General features: G+C 34.9%; 1 protein-coding gene across 5 annotated transcripts in view; it reads right to left on the bottom strand.

The window, feature by feature from the left end:
- Window positions 1-16,227, bottom strand: part of PSPC1 (paraspeckle component 1) — a 69,666-nt gene that overhangs the window by 29,783 nt on the left and 23,656 nt on the right. The window contains exon 7 of one of the 5 annotated variants that reach the window (XM_075726040.1): window positions 3,822-3,879. The exons of the other annotated variants lie outside the window; for them this stretch is intronic. Within the exon in view, the coding sequence (XP_075582155.1) occupies window positions 3,822-3,879 (58 nt within the window). The remainder of the gene's footprint in view (window positions 1-3,821; window positions 3,880-16,227) is intronic. 5 annotated transcript variants of the gene reach the window in all.

Raw genomic sequence — 16,227 nt, 5'->3', positions numbered from 1 at the left:
GTACTATGTTAACTGTATATAGTGTTACAGTATATTAGTCTAACATCTAAAAGCAACACCAAAGATCATACTCAACTTTACAATAAATTATTTGTAATATGGCATAAATAATCTTGCATTTAAATTTATTATACTAAAAGTACCAGAAAACCCTTGTTAGAATTGAAAGTGACAGAACAGTCTCCTCCAAAATTCTGATTCACAGTAAGAGGTACAAGAAAAGCTTAACGACTTCTTTTGAGGAGATCACTTAGCTGTAATATTGAGCTAGGAAACACCAGTACCCACTAACATACGCAACAGGTAGGTAAAACTGCCTTCATAACATTTTCTCATGTTGTTATAAGAAAGAAGTGTCATTACATACATCATTTACATCTGCTATTATGAAATATTATCAACTTTAAGACTGGTGGTGATGCAATTCCCACACACACACACAATGATAATCCACCCTTTTCAGCCAAAAGTGTGCGTCCAAAAAGAATTTGATAATGGAAGATGACATGCCTTTGGAATCTAGCCTATGTTTTAAGTTATGACAGCATACAAGAATATAAAGAAATCTGACATGTTGCTAGACTTGTTATTTTGAAAATCAACCTCTCACCTCTCACCACAACTGTAACTTCTTTAGTAATAAATATGTACATGTACCTCATTTTAAGCAGGCCATTTAGCACAGATACAGTACTCTGACTATCTGCATGTATGCAAACTTGCATCTTTATTACCTGCCTTGAGTACATATATCGCAGCAGTAAGTGAAACCGCTGCATCCAAGACACTGCAGCTAAAATTGCAGACCAGGGCTTGATCATATACATTATGCCAACTGCAAGCTGCTTAGCAAAACCAATCCATGCAACACAGTAGCACATGCAAAGTGCTACACAAGTTTATTAGAACCCATAGAGAAAAATCCTGTAATTTTGAAAAGCAGAATTTGAGCTTAGTAACAAGAAACTCCCAAGACTTCTCCCTATGACACTGAGCCAAAACAAAGGTATGCGCAAGTCAGACGCTTCTGACCTACCCACAAGCATGATCAGTTCACGTAGCAGGTAGAAGACTGTGCTACTATTCAAGAGAATTACAGTTGAATATGCCCTAAAACTGTTTTTTAGTGTCATCCATTCAGTGACTAAATATGGAAGGAAACAGAGAAGTCTAAACTGCCAATGTAAGGAGAAACCTTTATTTTCAGGGGCTAGAAGTACTCTGCAGGACTATCACAATGGCAGTGCTTAGTGCTGGTAGCAGTGCCATTAACTAAAAGCAGTCAATGCTCAGTTACCTGTAACTGGCTGGCTTACCAGCCTAACTGAACCCAGCCAGCTGGCCACACTTGGGTAAGCGTTCGCTTATCTTTCAACTGCAACAAAGTTCTTAACCTCTGTATCATACAAATGCACCCATATTGCTTCCAGGGTGATGTATAGTGACCTATACTATCAAAACTCTGTATTATTAAGCCAGTTTCAGGCAGAGTCAGCTGTGATATGAGGACAACTAGAGAGTGCAATGCAAGGAGAGAGTGGGGCCCTGCAGAGTTTCAACAAGAGGCCACAATGGCAGTTTAGCTATACCTCAGAGGTCCTCCTAGCTCCAAGGCAGACCCTAAGAGCTAACCACTTACTTAACTGCCCTTTCTTTTTGGTGGCACACAGTAATTAATTCACTGGACCAGGTTCAGCAACAGGTGGAAAGCAGTGTTCATGCCACAATGCACAAGACTAAAAAAAAATGTCTTTTTCTGCAATCTGGAGGGCTGAAAAAGTACACTCTAAGTGTCCAAACTGCATATGCCAAGGTCTGGCATGGCTGGCAACAAGACACAGTCAATAATCCTTACCAATGCAGAGACAGTTCCCAAAAAAGCCTTCCCTTCCCCCCCCCCCCCCCCCCCAAAGTTCATCAGCTGCACCTATGCACCTAGCATTACAGATCCAGTTAAGTGCTACGGTGAGCCACACAGATTCTCTCAGAATTTGTTTGCCACAGAAAAAAATGTAAAAATGAGCGGTCTTGCGTAAGTCAGCCCAACACTAATTAAATCCATCAGAGGTACCTTGCTTCCTAATAACACTATCTTGCAGGTATTTCCATTACTGAAGATGCTCCAGCTTCCCACTGTCCCACAGGATGAAAAGTCACAAGTGGCACAGGTAAATGCCAGTTAAAAATAAAGTTACAATTCCAACAGAAATGTTGAGAAACGATGCTAAGATCAACAATTAAAGGTCCACTGCAGGTTTTTGGAGTTGGGTATTTTTGGTTGTAGTGGTGGGGTTGTTAATGTGCTGGAGAAAAAAAAAAACACACCTCTACAGTGAGCTAACCTAAAATCCAGATACTGTGAAAACAAACACTATCTTCACCTATTCGGTATGGATATTTTTCCCTTTTTAAAATACTAGTTCACTGTCCCTACAACTTCTTTTGGAATTACACATTTATTTTTAAAAGCATTTGTATCAAGTTTAAAATCAAAAGTTACAGCACAAAGCTTACAAAGCAAGACTATGCTAAACATCACTTAAGCATTAAAACCTGACAAGAAAAGGGCTGTGATCTGATTGCTATAAATACACATTTAACATCTGTACATAAAAGGGGTATCTTGTGGATCTGGACAACTAGCATTAGTAGTTTTCACAGTATCAATATTCACAAAGTGTCCTAATTAAATGAAATTTATGTAGACTGCATAATATGCAAAAGTACAACTATAAAATAAAAAAATTTAGTCACAATTTATGCTTCAGCTTATTATTTGTAAGTGACTTCAGTGTCTTCCTTTAGAATTACTTTTAAAGCTCTTCACCTTCACTGAAAGAAAAAGCCTATTTCTATTTTGCAACTATGTCTCAATTAACAAATGCAAGGAAATGGCAAATAATTTAGTTTAAAATCCAGACCAAGCAGATCCATTAGTCTGTAAATTCACATTACTCAAAAGGTCAAGTGACAATGTTTACTAGGTTTTGTATGTACTTTCAAATTTAAAATATGCAAAAAATAACTTTTCTTAGAATTATCATCTTAATTTATTTTAAATGAACGTCAGGAAGCTTCCAAGAGACATACATTGACAGTTAATACAGTTTAGTAAGATTTTTTTTTTTTTTTTTTTTTTGGTTTAAAGAAATATTTTACATTTCAGTCTTGTTTAAAAGCAGATATTCTGGTTAAGTAAGATTTCAAACTGTTCCAGCCTGCATATATAGAGCAAGAACTAATTAAGAATGTACTTTTCTAGACTTCACAGTAACAGTTTTTAGCACTGACAATATTTTAAGTCACAAAAGTGAACTGAGAATTTTGCAAATAGAGACTTGCAATAAATTACTAGAACACCGACCACATTATTAATCAGGTACGTCAACCACATTATTAATCAGGTACGTCAAGAAGAACTTACCTATTTTAAGCTCTACAATCATTTCACAGCATGCAATTACAGTCCCAACTTCTCTGAATAGGTAGTCCCTCAAAAAGTATGCCAAATACTTTTTGAACAGAAAATTCCTCTTTTGTATCAGTAAATTTCTAGAGCACCACCTTTCCCTGCCTTTTTGTTTCTCTTAACTTGCACATTACATTTTTCTCCCACAGGTAGTCAAAACAGTAAAATAAAGATACACATTGGGAAAAAACCCCAGCTGTTTAGAAGCAAAATATGTGCAATTTTTTTATTTCCTAATACTGTTTACTTTTTACCAGTAGTTGTCACTAATTAATAGCGCTTGAGTAACATGTACAGTCCCAAAGAAAAAGAAATTTTACATTACAGAAGCCTTTTTCCTTCAGATCCCTACCTCCCATGTTTATTGCTCCACGAGGACCCATATCACCCATTCTCATTTCCTGTTCTCTCTGAAAGTAAACATAGTTTTCACGGTCAACCTATCATTCTTAGAACTTAAAACATTCCCATTTACTCCATGAAAATAAAAACTTTCAAGTTTCAAAAGTTTCCATTGATCACAAAAATGTACAAGGAATAAAGTCAACTATACTCCCCTGTTTTTATAAAATCAAATGGAATAAGTAGTTTAATATAGCAATGCTGTACATTTTTGCATAATGCTAAAGGTTAAATATCGTAAGTTTAATTTATCAGATGCAGCAGTCTAAAGTTCCCAAATAGTTATGTGATCAACTGCAAACGAATCAATCTTCACTCAGTGTTTTTCATTAATAAGCAGCAGTATATTTACACTTTAACTGTAAATAAAGAAGTCTTATTACAATATTGCCTAAAGGCCGTGGTTCAATAATACAGTCAATCTGGCTTCATGACTCAAAAATGCTTGTGTTGATTGGAAACCAAGCTCTGATGTGTTATATTATGGTATATAAACTCAATCTGCCAGTTCATCTTTGTTCAAATAGTTTTGACTTAACTTCATGGTGGTACATTTTTTGATAAATTATATCATGCTATTGCTATGTCAATTCAGACACTGACCACCCTTCTGAAACCACCATAAAAATGTAGTATCAACATAAACTACTTAACATGCATTTATACTAAATAGACAAGTAACACACCAAATTGATCCAGATTCAATTGATGCTCAGTCATCCAACAGCAAAAGAGTTCTGACATTACTGATCATGAACCACGGCCTGCTGTGAAACAATACTCAAGAGACAGTACCCAGAGTAGCAAAAATCATCACTTAGGGGAAAATACAGTACACCTATCACAGATAATTCCAAGGGATTTTAATATTACTGTTTACAGCAAAAGGATGAAATAGAAACAAATGCACAGTTCAAAATGAAAACTAATGAAACTTACACCAAAAATTCTCATTCTCATTAATTTTCTGCAAGAATGTTAACGTATATTCCACTTGAGTGAACACAGGTATGCTGAGAATAAGCATATGCAAAAAAATTTACCTGATTCTGAAAATCATTCCACTTATGATTTAAGAGTGTAAGTTCAGATGCACTTTGAAAACAATTCCATACACTAGGCAACTGAATCAGTCTTGCTAAAACCAACCTTTAAACTGAAAAATTAATCAAATCAAAATACATTCATAGTACTCTTACTGTTTCACAAAACCCCTTTTTGTTCAATCATGTTTGGGATGCCAAACACGAGTCTTCTATCTTCACACGCTTAAAGCAGCAGACACCAATATTTGACAGAACAGAGTCAACAGTTTTGTAAAAATATCCTGGTACAGGAAATTATCATACGATACACAACAAAAGGCTCTCAGCTCAGTAATTTAGTTTCTGGTAACTCACATTAACGTAGAAAATGAACTTAACATAAGAAGAACATAAGAACTAATTTTGAAAGAATATGGCTTAGTGTGGAGAGGAAAAGTAAGGCCTCATAACTAAAAGACACAGGCAGTTTTAAGGTCCAGCTATGGAACGCCATTGATGAACGCTAAGAAGGACCTCTTCTTCTGACCCCAGAACCCACATTAAACCTTTCTAAAAGAGCATGCAACTACTTTGTCAGACCTTTCATAGTAATGTCAACTGACATTTTAAGTAAAATCAGCAGCCCTATTAGGATCAATTATACCCACAAACTGATAGCAACGAGTTAGTCAAAAAAAATCAGCATACAACTTTGTTGATATTAGTCTGCTTTTACATCTCAGCCCTGACATGAAGAAGTGGAAGAAAAGTGGTGTATCATCCCTAACATCAACCCCTAGCCCAACATGGTAGAAAAATGCCGTGGCTATCAGTTCACATCAATCAGACTGCGCATGCACACATGCTTGCATATGTGTGTGTGTGAAAACAGGACATGCCACAAACAGCTGAGATACTCTTTAGCTACAAGGGAAAGTACCAGATTTTTAATTACTGCACATACTTACTTGATGCATCTCAGGTTCAACTGCAAGCTGGTGTGGGGTTTTTTTTTTGTTTTTTGGGTTTTTTTTAATGTGAAATGTACCATATAAGGCAGGGCTGAGTACAATACCAGCTAGATAAGGACGTTAAGTACAGAGCTCTAAAGCTGTACTACTCACTAGAACTTAACTCGTTTTCTTTGCAGAGGATAGAGGCATTGGCAAGCCCTAACATACACTTTTTTTAAAAGGCACACTACATTTCCTCTTAGCTATAAACCACTGTTTTTTCTCAGCTTGAAATGCTACCAATCTTCAGTTAAAAAGTACAACAAAAGAGAGGGGTAGAACCTGTTATTTTTATGGTTTTTAGTCTAGTCTAACCTTTGTAACAAAAGCCATGAAGTAATTATTTGCCATTTTGTAGCTTTAACTTTGGTGTTTAATTATTACCATATAAAAAAACATTTCAGCTATAGACTCAAGATCCATAAATGTGCCTTATGATCTCTGCTGCCTGTTAATCTATCAACATGCCTACAAGAATTATTATTACTCCTACTGTTGTGTGTTCACAACTTATGTTCTTTTGAATTTTCACCATGGGGAAATTCTTCTATATGGTTAACATGGGATTAGCAAATTTAAGATAAATCTGTCAGAGAAAATACTCAATTTCAAATGTTAACCAACAGCATATATCATTAATGTAATCAAATGCTTGACATATTAACTAGAAAAAGATGTATTTAATTTGCCAGAACTTGTATTTGCAGGAGTCCAGATGATAACAAAAATTCAGTCCTATTGCCCACAAATCATGTCCTAGACGTCTATTTACTATGTGAGCATAAACAAGTTATTGCAGGTAAGTTAGGTCAACTATTCCATGGGTTTTGCCCAAAATACGACAAAGAAAGGAATACCAACAGCCAGTTGTGACAGAGTAGCCGAGCCATTGCTGGTTGATATTCTAGCCCACCTGAGAGCTTCATTCTTGGATACTCAAGCCTTTTGCAGAACATAATGATAGCATCTATCTTCTCAGAGCTTCTTTTCCTCACTATGCGACTGCCCATTCTTCTGTTGAGTAGCAGCCTGCTTCAGCCCCTTCCCCAAAGCCACCCATAACTACCCGTAACAGGGAGTTAAAATTGAGCAGCAAGAGAGGAGGGCTAAACTTTTACTAGAGAAATATGTAGGGAGGCAATTAAGAACCTCTGAAGTCACCCGGTACCTGGGAAGACAACTTAAACTGGAAGAGAACAATAAAAATGGATGATATGCAGTTATAGCAGAAAAGAAACCATAAGACAAAGAATGTGTATTAAAGTGTAATTTAAGCTTTGGGAACATTTTAAAAAAAAACCAAAACAAAAACAAAAAACAAAGGGAAGCAAAGACCAATATCCTATTGTAAAAGGACAATTCTTTACACAACTCAGAAGAAAGCTTTCCAAATTACTTCTGTTGCAGGATTCTTGCAAAATACTTCAGAACTCACTAATGCAAACAAACCTCAAGGAGGTCTCATTCATCCGAGTAATTTGCTTTTACAAAAACTGCTATGATGGCAACTATAGCATTTTACTTGCTAATTACATTAGATATAAGCATTAAAAATTAGATTTCCTCACAATTCCAACTCCTTTTAATGTCAACTGTAAAAAGTAGATCTACACAAAAATCCTGAATACACCCAGTTTTCAAATTAGATATATATAGTATGTTTAATATACTACGGATTCTCCCATTTTTACAAGTATTATAGAAACAAGACTTCTTGAGCATTTGAGGTATATCATGCGTAACAGTCTTACGCCTCAATCACCATTGATACCAGTAGTCTAAGTATACAGAGAACTGCCAAGACGATTCTTCTGATTTTTTAAAAATATACTAGTGTATTTTCAAATTCACTCTATAAAACCATGAAACTAACTGTTTTGAAAAGACACCTAAGAATTGATACAGGACAATGTGTCAGATGCAATTCCCTTCTCACATGGAAAATACAAATACAAGTAGTTACAATAACTGGGTTTTTTTAACTGACAAACCAATACTACTTTCTTCCCCTGAAAACAGGCCTTGCAATTGCAGCAGCCCAAAGAAAATTAAACCTTATCTCCAAATGATGCAATACTCATGGTAGCAAAACTGTCAAAAAAATTTTTGAATAAATATGGCATGGAATATTTTAGAAAAGCAAAAAGCAAGATATTAACTGAAATATTAAGACAACAGATCATACAGTTTTCTTCAAGTGTTTGTAGCCAGGAGATGCACTCCCAATTAACACAGGACTATTCACTCACCTTTCAGCTAAGGAATGGTGACAGAAATAATGCTAAGACACAGCATTATCAAAAAAAAAAAAAAAAGAACACTTACCCCATAAACTTAAGCTTGCACATTAAAATCAGTAACTTAATTAGCACTTTATCAAGGTGTTGTGTGTAGAGCAAAATGTAATTCACAGAGCTGTTGATTCTCACTTGTTTTCATTAACATGAAAACTGAACTCTATTCTCTAGCAGACTTTGTATTTGTCAAAATAGGTAAGACATTTCTGGACCTCTTACTGGAATTTATTACTCCCTTCCAAGGTGGTTTATTTCAATAAGTTTTTTCTAGAAAAGAAAAATTATTTCCAAAGGCCTCTCCAGGAGGCATAAATGCCTTAAACCTTACACACAATTGTAATTTACTGAAAGACGCCTATATTTTAAAGACATAAAACATAAAAGTGGTTAAAATTGCTAGTTTGGCACTCAAAACTAGAATTTGGGGGATACTTTTGATTGTGCATTATTTGTCTTTTCCTCAGAATATTTTACTATTTCAATCCAATGACTAGCTTACTGGAAGTTAAACTGCCAGCAAGGAGTTAAAGTAATAAAAGCCTTCTTCCACCCACCCCCGTCACCCTTCCCTCTCTGCTTTATCCATCAGTTAAGATCTATATGTAAGATCTGAAAGTTACAATATCCCAAAATAGTTAATTTTATCCCATCACATGCAGCAATAGTAAATAATTTTAAAAGAAAATACTGATCTTCTTTCAAAATCCAAGATTTGTGTGTTCTGAGCACTACAACCTAAACTGAGAGCTAATCCCCCCTCTGAGCTGTGCATCATACTAGATAATTCCAGAGATGTCTTCCAGCCGAAACTACTCAAGAATTCTACAAACTGAAGGATGGCTCCCACCCAGGAGTTTGGAAAAAAGTAAGGTCTGTTACCTCACACAAAATTACACAAGCAAATATATTAAACTAGATAACAACTAAAGTAAATGTAGCTATAAAACATGTAGCATCCAGGAAACTACACAGCCCTATTTTTAAATGGGAAGTCAAATTAAAAGAATTTTCATCAGGTTTAATAGCTGTCAACAGGACTGGGTCTTTGAGAAAAACATTCCAATAGGGCTAGAGCAGATAGTTAAAGCCAATTTCCTCCTTGGTGACTCAAGTCATGAATAGAGTTGATGGAGATGACTCACTAAGCTATACTATTTAAAAAATCTATATATCAAAAACCCTATCACAAGTAAAAACAGGAATATACACTGCATGAAATACACACAGATACATGTATTCCAGTAAATGCTAGAAGCTGGAAAAACATTCCCAGTGGTAGTAACAATTACAGCTGTTGACAAAGAAAATATGATTTCCCTTATGGAAAACAGATTTTTTTTTTTTTATTAGTAGAGTGCATTTCTTAAATATTTCCATCATTTCAATAATATTGTAAAGGAAGTATCAATGTTATTCGAATAGTGGAATTTCTTTTAAAAACTAATTAACACCAAAAGTATAGTATTGTATTTGGGAGAAGCCTCCATGCACTACATCTTTGTTCTCTGCTTTCCATTTTGGGAACAAATAAGAAAGATCTTCAACTTCTGTGGGGCCTTCCTTCATTTCCCTTCTATATCTTTTGGAGAGTACTCAGTTGCTGAGGGTAGTCCTCAGCATCTAAGCCCCACAGAAAAAAAAAAACCAAACAAGTGCAGTTAAAACAAGCCAAAAGTGTTTACTACTCTAAGCTGAAGTTATTCTTTAAAATACCAAAAAAAATATTTTGCCTCAAACAATTTTTTAAAATCACAATGTTTTGTAATAAAAAGATACTAAATTTCTATTAATGTGCAAGACAGCTACCACAGCATATTAAAACATCAGTCTTAATATACCTTGTAACATATACTAGCATATTTTACACAGCATTAATAAAGAAATGGGTGGGATAGTACTCCATTATACAATTTCATTAACTAAGTATTGAAAAGCCTCAGTGCATCATCTAACACACATTAACACTGGAAAAGATAGAAACGGATTGCAGTTTTGTGAGAGAGAGAACCCACACACACTCGACACTTCTATTTACAGAAAGATCTTTTCAAAAAGAAAGTTACATATTCTCTCAAAATCACCTTTATTTTAATAGCAGACATTTCTGATCTTCACAAGATGGAAGACAGCTTAAGCTCTTCCTTTGCTTAAGTAAAACTAGCTTCTACTTTCCAAAACACGCAAGTTGTTGGGCATTTTTTGGGAGAACACTGTTTAACTGTGATCCTCCCAGTATGCTTTGTTTTTTAAGTCATCCTGCTACAGCTGGATGCAAAACCCAATCTGAAGAAAAGCTGACTTCCTTTCAACACATCAATCCTCACATGTTGTTTAACTCAGGTCTACACTGACAGTTTTGGAAAAGAAAGCAGTTTAATTGCATTAGTATGACTCACATTATAAAGACATTTAGGGGACACCTCACTAACCAGCAACATTTAATAACCCCCTGAAAGAAAACACTATTTAATACAGAAGAGACAGCCACTAGGCTAATCTAAAAGAGGTAAGCCCACAGATCACCTGGAGGCCCCTCAAATTTGTGAGCATCAAGAAAACTGAAAGATCCCAGAAACTGCAATACATTTTTACTAAACACTATAATGTAAATCTCATTGTACACATTAACACTCAAAAAGACTGTCACCTATAGCAGCTGCAAAGTCTTAGTAATGCAATCTGATTACAAGTATTGAAAACACTCAAGAATGAACAGTCATTACATCACTATTATTCTCAAAAGATATTGGTGCAAGTAATGTTTTTTTCTTAAGACTAGTTTCAACATGACTTTAAGATTTTAAGTGTTCCTCAAAATCTAAGTCAAAGGACACCCGAGTACATTAATATACTTGCTGTTCTTGCACCTTGGCCAAGAAAAATTGCATTTCATGCTTTCCAAATACAGCTGCTGTTTATAAGAGGTGGCAGTCCACATGTTCTTCTTTCCTTTGTAATGCAGAAGAACCATGATCTTATCTACAAGATTTTACTTACATTTCAGGTGTCCTTTTCTGTTTTTTTTTTTTTTTTTTTTTTAAATCCAAAATGTTCTAGTTAATTCCACCTCTAAGAAAGCAAGCCTGTGACATCCTGTAGAACATGAGTATATACTTACACAATCAAAAAGTAAAACCGGATCAAAAAATATGTTTCCTTTTCATAAAACGTAGACCAAAACACCAATGTTGAAAGAGGAAAGTAAATTTATTTTTTCACAACACAGAAGACTCCCAAGCACTCCTGCTATTCATCAACCCCCATATGGGCACACTGGGCTTGTTCCAGCCTGGAAATATGTTTCAGCTACTACTTCAAAATTAGCAAAGGGAAAACTAAAAAAATCTTGTAGAAAAATACTGATGCAAGAAGGCAAGTTAAGAGCTGGTTGAAATTCTTTCAAGAAAAAGTCAAGTGGAAATGGCTAACACCTTAGAGTGAAATGTGTCTGCAGTAAAGAGTGACTCTCAGTAAACTGTTAAAATACCGTCAAAAACTGATTTTTTTCCAAAATTTAAGTTTGGGGTAGAAAGTAAACTAGATTAGGAAAACAGTCTAAAATACTTGCAACCATTATACAATGGAGACATTTTTTTCACTCCTATGTCATGAGAAGCAGAAAATAACCACTGCTCTGCACTACAGGAATAAGGCAAACAAACTAGAAAAGACAAATGAAATTCAAAATTATGTGAAAAAATGTGAATAATCATTACTGTTTTTTATCTCAGAACAAGTGAGCAAAAGAATATTTACTGTCTGAGCCAGAAACAGTAGTAGTATAAGCTTTTTTGTTTTTTGAAAGACATTCATGAATAGACCCTTTACACTTTATCATGGAGACAACTGAGAATTCAGTCACTGATCTGGATGCAGAGATATTCATCCATCTTCAATATTAAAAACTGGCCATCACTACTACAGAAGTTATCTACATGTCCATAGAAATTTTTCTGAATGTCTTTACCTAGTGACCTTAGACACTAAACTTGAGAACTGCAATCTTATATAGAAAATATCCCGAAGTCTCAATAACTTGAATAAAATCACAAATAAATGTTTTCCTTAAAAAAGCTTATGTGATTTTTTTTAAAGACCTGTTATCACATAAGCTACTGCAGCTTCATTTTACACAGAACTCATACTTTCAGAATGCTATATTATAGGCCAAAAATTCAAATTACAATCTAACTTCTTAACAAAAAAAGAAAAGAGTCTAAAATAAGGCAAGATGTACTGTAGAACCTACTCTGATTATAGATACTGAGATTTATGTCTTTTCTGCTTCATTATTTTGTCCCATAGTTACTTGCTGCTTCTCTGAATTTTAATACTGCATTTAAAACACTTCATTAATATATCATTATTTCCCAAGTTTTTTCCACATCTCTCCCACTTCCATTTATTATAATACAGTAAAATACTGTATATACAACTTCTACAGAATAAAACTGAGTAAAAAGGTTCCTCATTTTCTCACAACCTGTGGAAAATGTTATTCACCAGCCAAAAAAATTAATGTATAGAGATGGAAAAACTGCATATAAACAGTAGCTAGGAATAAAATCCAAAAATTTTAATTCCATACTTCATCTGAATCATCTTTACATCATCTGTTCAGGTAAAGGAAAATCCTACCATGTCCCTTCACTGTCTATGTCTACACAGATTAAGCACTCAGAGTATAACTGCAAAGACAGATTTGTTTTTTCCAAACGCCATCACTGTTGACCATTTGAGAGCAAACAGGAACAGAGGTACTCTGTCAAAATTTCCCCTTGATCTAACAACTAATACTCACAAGGAAGGTAAAATTCTGCTTCTCGGATACTTTAAGGTGAAATTCAGAAATAATTTTTCACAAGACAAAAGGTGCCTTGAGAAGGCAACCACTTTAACAGATCTGGAAATCCTTAAAAAAAAAAGGGGGGAAAAAGATCTATATATTAACTCACTTGATAGCAACTTCCTCATTCTGTCAATCAATTCGGTTCTGCTGGAGTTAAGAGACACTTTAGATCCATGGAACCAATATATAAAAACACTTCTATTTCTATTAGCTTCATTTTTTGAATGACAGTAATGAAATTAAAAACATAAATTAAATACAGTTCAACAGCTGAACATAATACAAATATTTTTTTCATTTGTAATCAATTTAAGGCACTTAACTGTTTACTCACCTGCAAAACTACCTTCTGAAAGCAATATCCACCATAGCACCAAGTTCACAATTGATACATGCAATATAATTACATTATTCATTATATAAACATTACATTCACAATATATTCACATCTTCAGAGGCATATTAGAGAATTTTATGATGCAGCTCAGAATTATTCTGGTTTTCTTTTAGCTAAAGAAATGACGTGAGAGTAGGTAAGCATCAACACAGATATCCATGGGAGCATGGAGAATACCTTACTTTCACAGAACAAGTTGCAAATTACTTAATTTAAGATGCACTGCACAATTCACCCTGGCGGGTGTGGAGCTGACGGTCTGTTTAACTGGTAACAAAGTCTAGGCTAACTGTACCATCATGCAGAAATACACTAAAATATTTAACTGAAAAATGGGTGTTACAAAACAATGCTGCATTTTAGATTTCCCAAATGTTAAGTTTTCCTTGCACAGGAAACAAATCTAGGCAAATACTAACGCAGAGGGAACACTGGACTGATTCAAAACAACAATTTTCCCCAACTGCAAGAATAAGGATGAGATGAAGTGAAAGTCATCCATGTTTAGAAGAAAAATTAACCACTCAAGAATATCCTTTATCATGAAGTATTTATGTAAAAATCTAACTTCTTCTTAATTGGAATGTCGAATATAACATTGCAAAATCAACTTAAAACACTTCAAAAGCGGCACTAGTTATAGTCACAGTACACTAAATATGACTCTTTGCCAGACTTTTGTATTAAAAGTTTTTCCTCACCAAGTAGATGTTATATATGCTGACTAAATTGTAACCAAGAACAAAAATCCAATTGTAGTTGCTATCCCATAACTGATCTGAGTTACCAAGTGATTAGAATACGCAAGTATTTGCCAAAAGGAAGCTGAAAGCCTAAGTTTTCCATCGCTACAAAGAGGTCCTGTAGGAGAAACTTCTAATATATGCAGTCTTTTATACATGTTACAAACGTTGCTTACAATCAGAATAGTTCAATGTTTAAGATTTCCCTAACAAAGTTCTGGCCTGTCCACACATACATCACCTAAACATACAAAACATGAATAAAGAAGCATCAATGAAACCTCCTGGCATGAAACAAGGCTCCATAGTTTTCCAGCTAGTACTTTCAAACAACCTGGAGGCCATTTACTGTGAAACAGGAGCAAGATGAGGTAGACTTGAATGAAGACCCTTACCATTTGAATAAAGAGAGTTCTGACTGAGGAAAACAATACACATTGTACCAGGCAATTCTACTATTTTAATCGAAAGTGTAAGAAACTGGTCATCTGAACAAATCCAAATGGGTTAAGAAAAATTGCTTTCTAGTTAAATCCCCTGTCCCAAGTTCACACACAGTAACTCTTAAGCTACAGTGTCTGCTCTCATCAAAAGGTACCTAACAAAAACTACTATTTTATTTATGTACTATAGACCCAAAGGTCAGAATCATGTTAGGGACCCAATGGGCATCACTATGAACAGGGACAAACAAGAACAGTTGGTTCTTACCTAAAGAACACAGAAGTTCCCCTATAGATAAAAAATGTTTATCTATTAAAAAATTATTAAATTCAGAAAGGGCAGTGGGGAATGAACACAAAGACTCCATAAGTAAATCAAATTTAAAACGGATTATAAAAACCAGCACTACATACAGAAGAGAAACAAAGCCTGAAGAACCTAATTTTGACATTGTATTTTCTCTTTCAGATCTTTTGTATTAATACATTCAGAAGAGACACCAGGTAACCTGCCACAAGTATATCAACAAAACTGCATTCGGCAACACTAGGTAAAAGCAGTGTGCTTCATGTCATGTACAAAACAAAACTAATACAAATGCTCTTTCATCCTACACAATGCTAAGCCTAAATTAGTGAGCCATGAGCTATTGTATGAAATCATAATGGAGACAGACATTCAGCAGGGTCTGTAGTGATAGGACAAGGGGTAATGGTTTTAAACTAAAGAGGGTAGATTCAGACTAGATACAAGGAAGAAATTTTTTACAATGAGGGTGGTGAAACACTGGAACAGGTTGCCCAGAGAGGTGGTAGATGCCCCATCCCTGGAAACATTCAAGGTCAGGCTGGACGGGGCTCTGAGCAACCTGATCTAGCTGAAGACATCCCTGCTCATTACAGGGGGAGTTGGACTAGATCACCTTTAAAGGTTCCTTCCAACCCAAACTATTCTATGATTCTATGATAATGTTTGGGAAAAGCATCTTTAAATGGTAAACCTTAAATATATTTAATTGATACTTTAAATGTTAGTTTCTATTAACCAAGATACTAAACTCCCCATCTGAACAGTTACAAAACAGCTCTACAGAAACTTATCATCTTGTTTTCTAAAATGCATTTCTTATTTTTAGATGAATTAACATTTTTAATAACACCTAATCTCTCAAAAATTAAAGTGGAACCTAAAGAAAGACTTGATGGAAGACAGAAGTATCAGACTTAAATTCCATATTCCTCATGGAAGACTTAACCCCAAACAAGCATTAGGTCTGGTAATGAGATAAACCTACTCGATGCCTACACTACAGAAAGGAGGCTTGTAAAATATTAATGAGAAAACCCCTAAATATTTTAATTAAAAAAAATAACATTTAGCCTGGTATGAAAAGACAGGCAACCTCACTAAGACAAGCTAATTTCTATGTCTCAGTTTACTGCATTACCACTATTAAAATTTTCCACTCTGTGAGAGCTACTGAAGCAAAATGTTAGAGACTAAGCAAAAGGTCAGACACTTACTGCTCACACTAAGAAAAAAAAACTACTCGGAAGGCACTGCCTCTTGAGAGAAACCAGATCTATAA

The sequence above is a fragment of the Pelecanus crispus genome, chromosome 1, assembly GCF_030463565.1.
Source record: "Pelecanus crispus isolate bPelCri1 chromosome 1, bPelCri1.pri, whole genome shotgun sequence".
In the NCBI taxonomy this organism is placed as follows: Eukaryota; Metazoa; Chordata; class Aves; order Pelecaniformes; family Pelecanidae; genus Pelecanus; species Pelecanus crispus.
The sequence above is the reverse complement of the archived record's forward strand: the minus strand, read 5'-3'. Positions and strand labels throughout refer to the sequence as shown.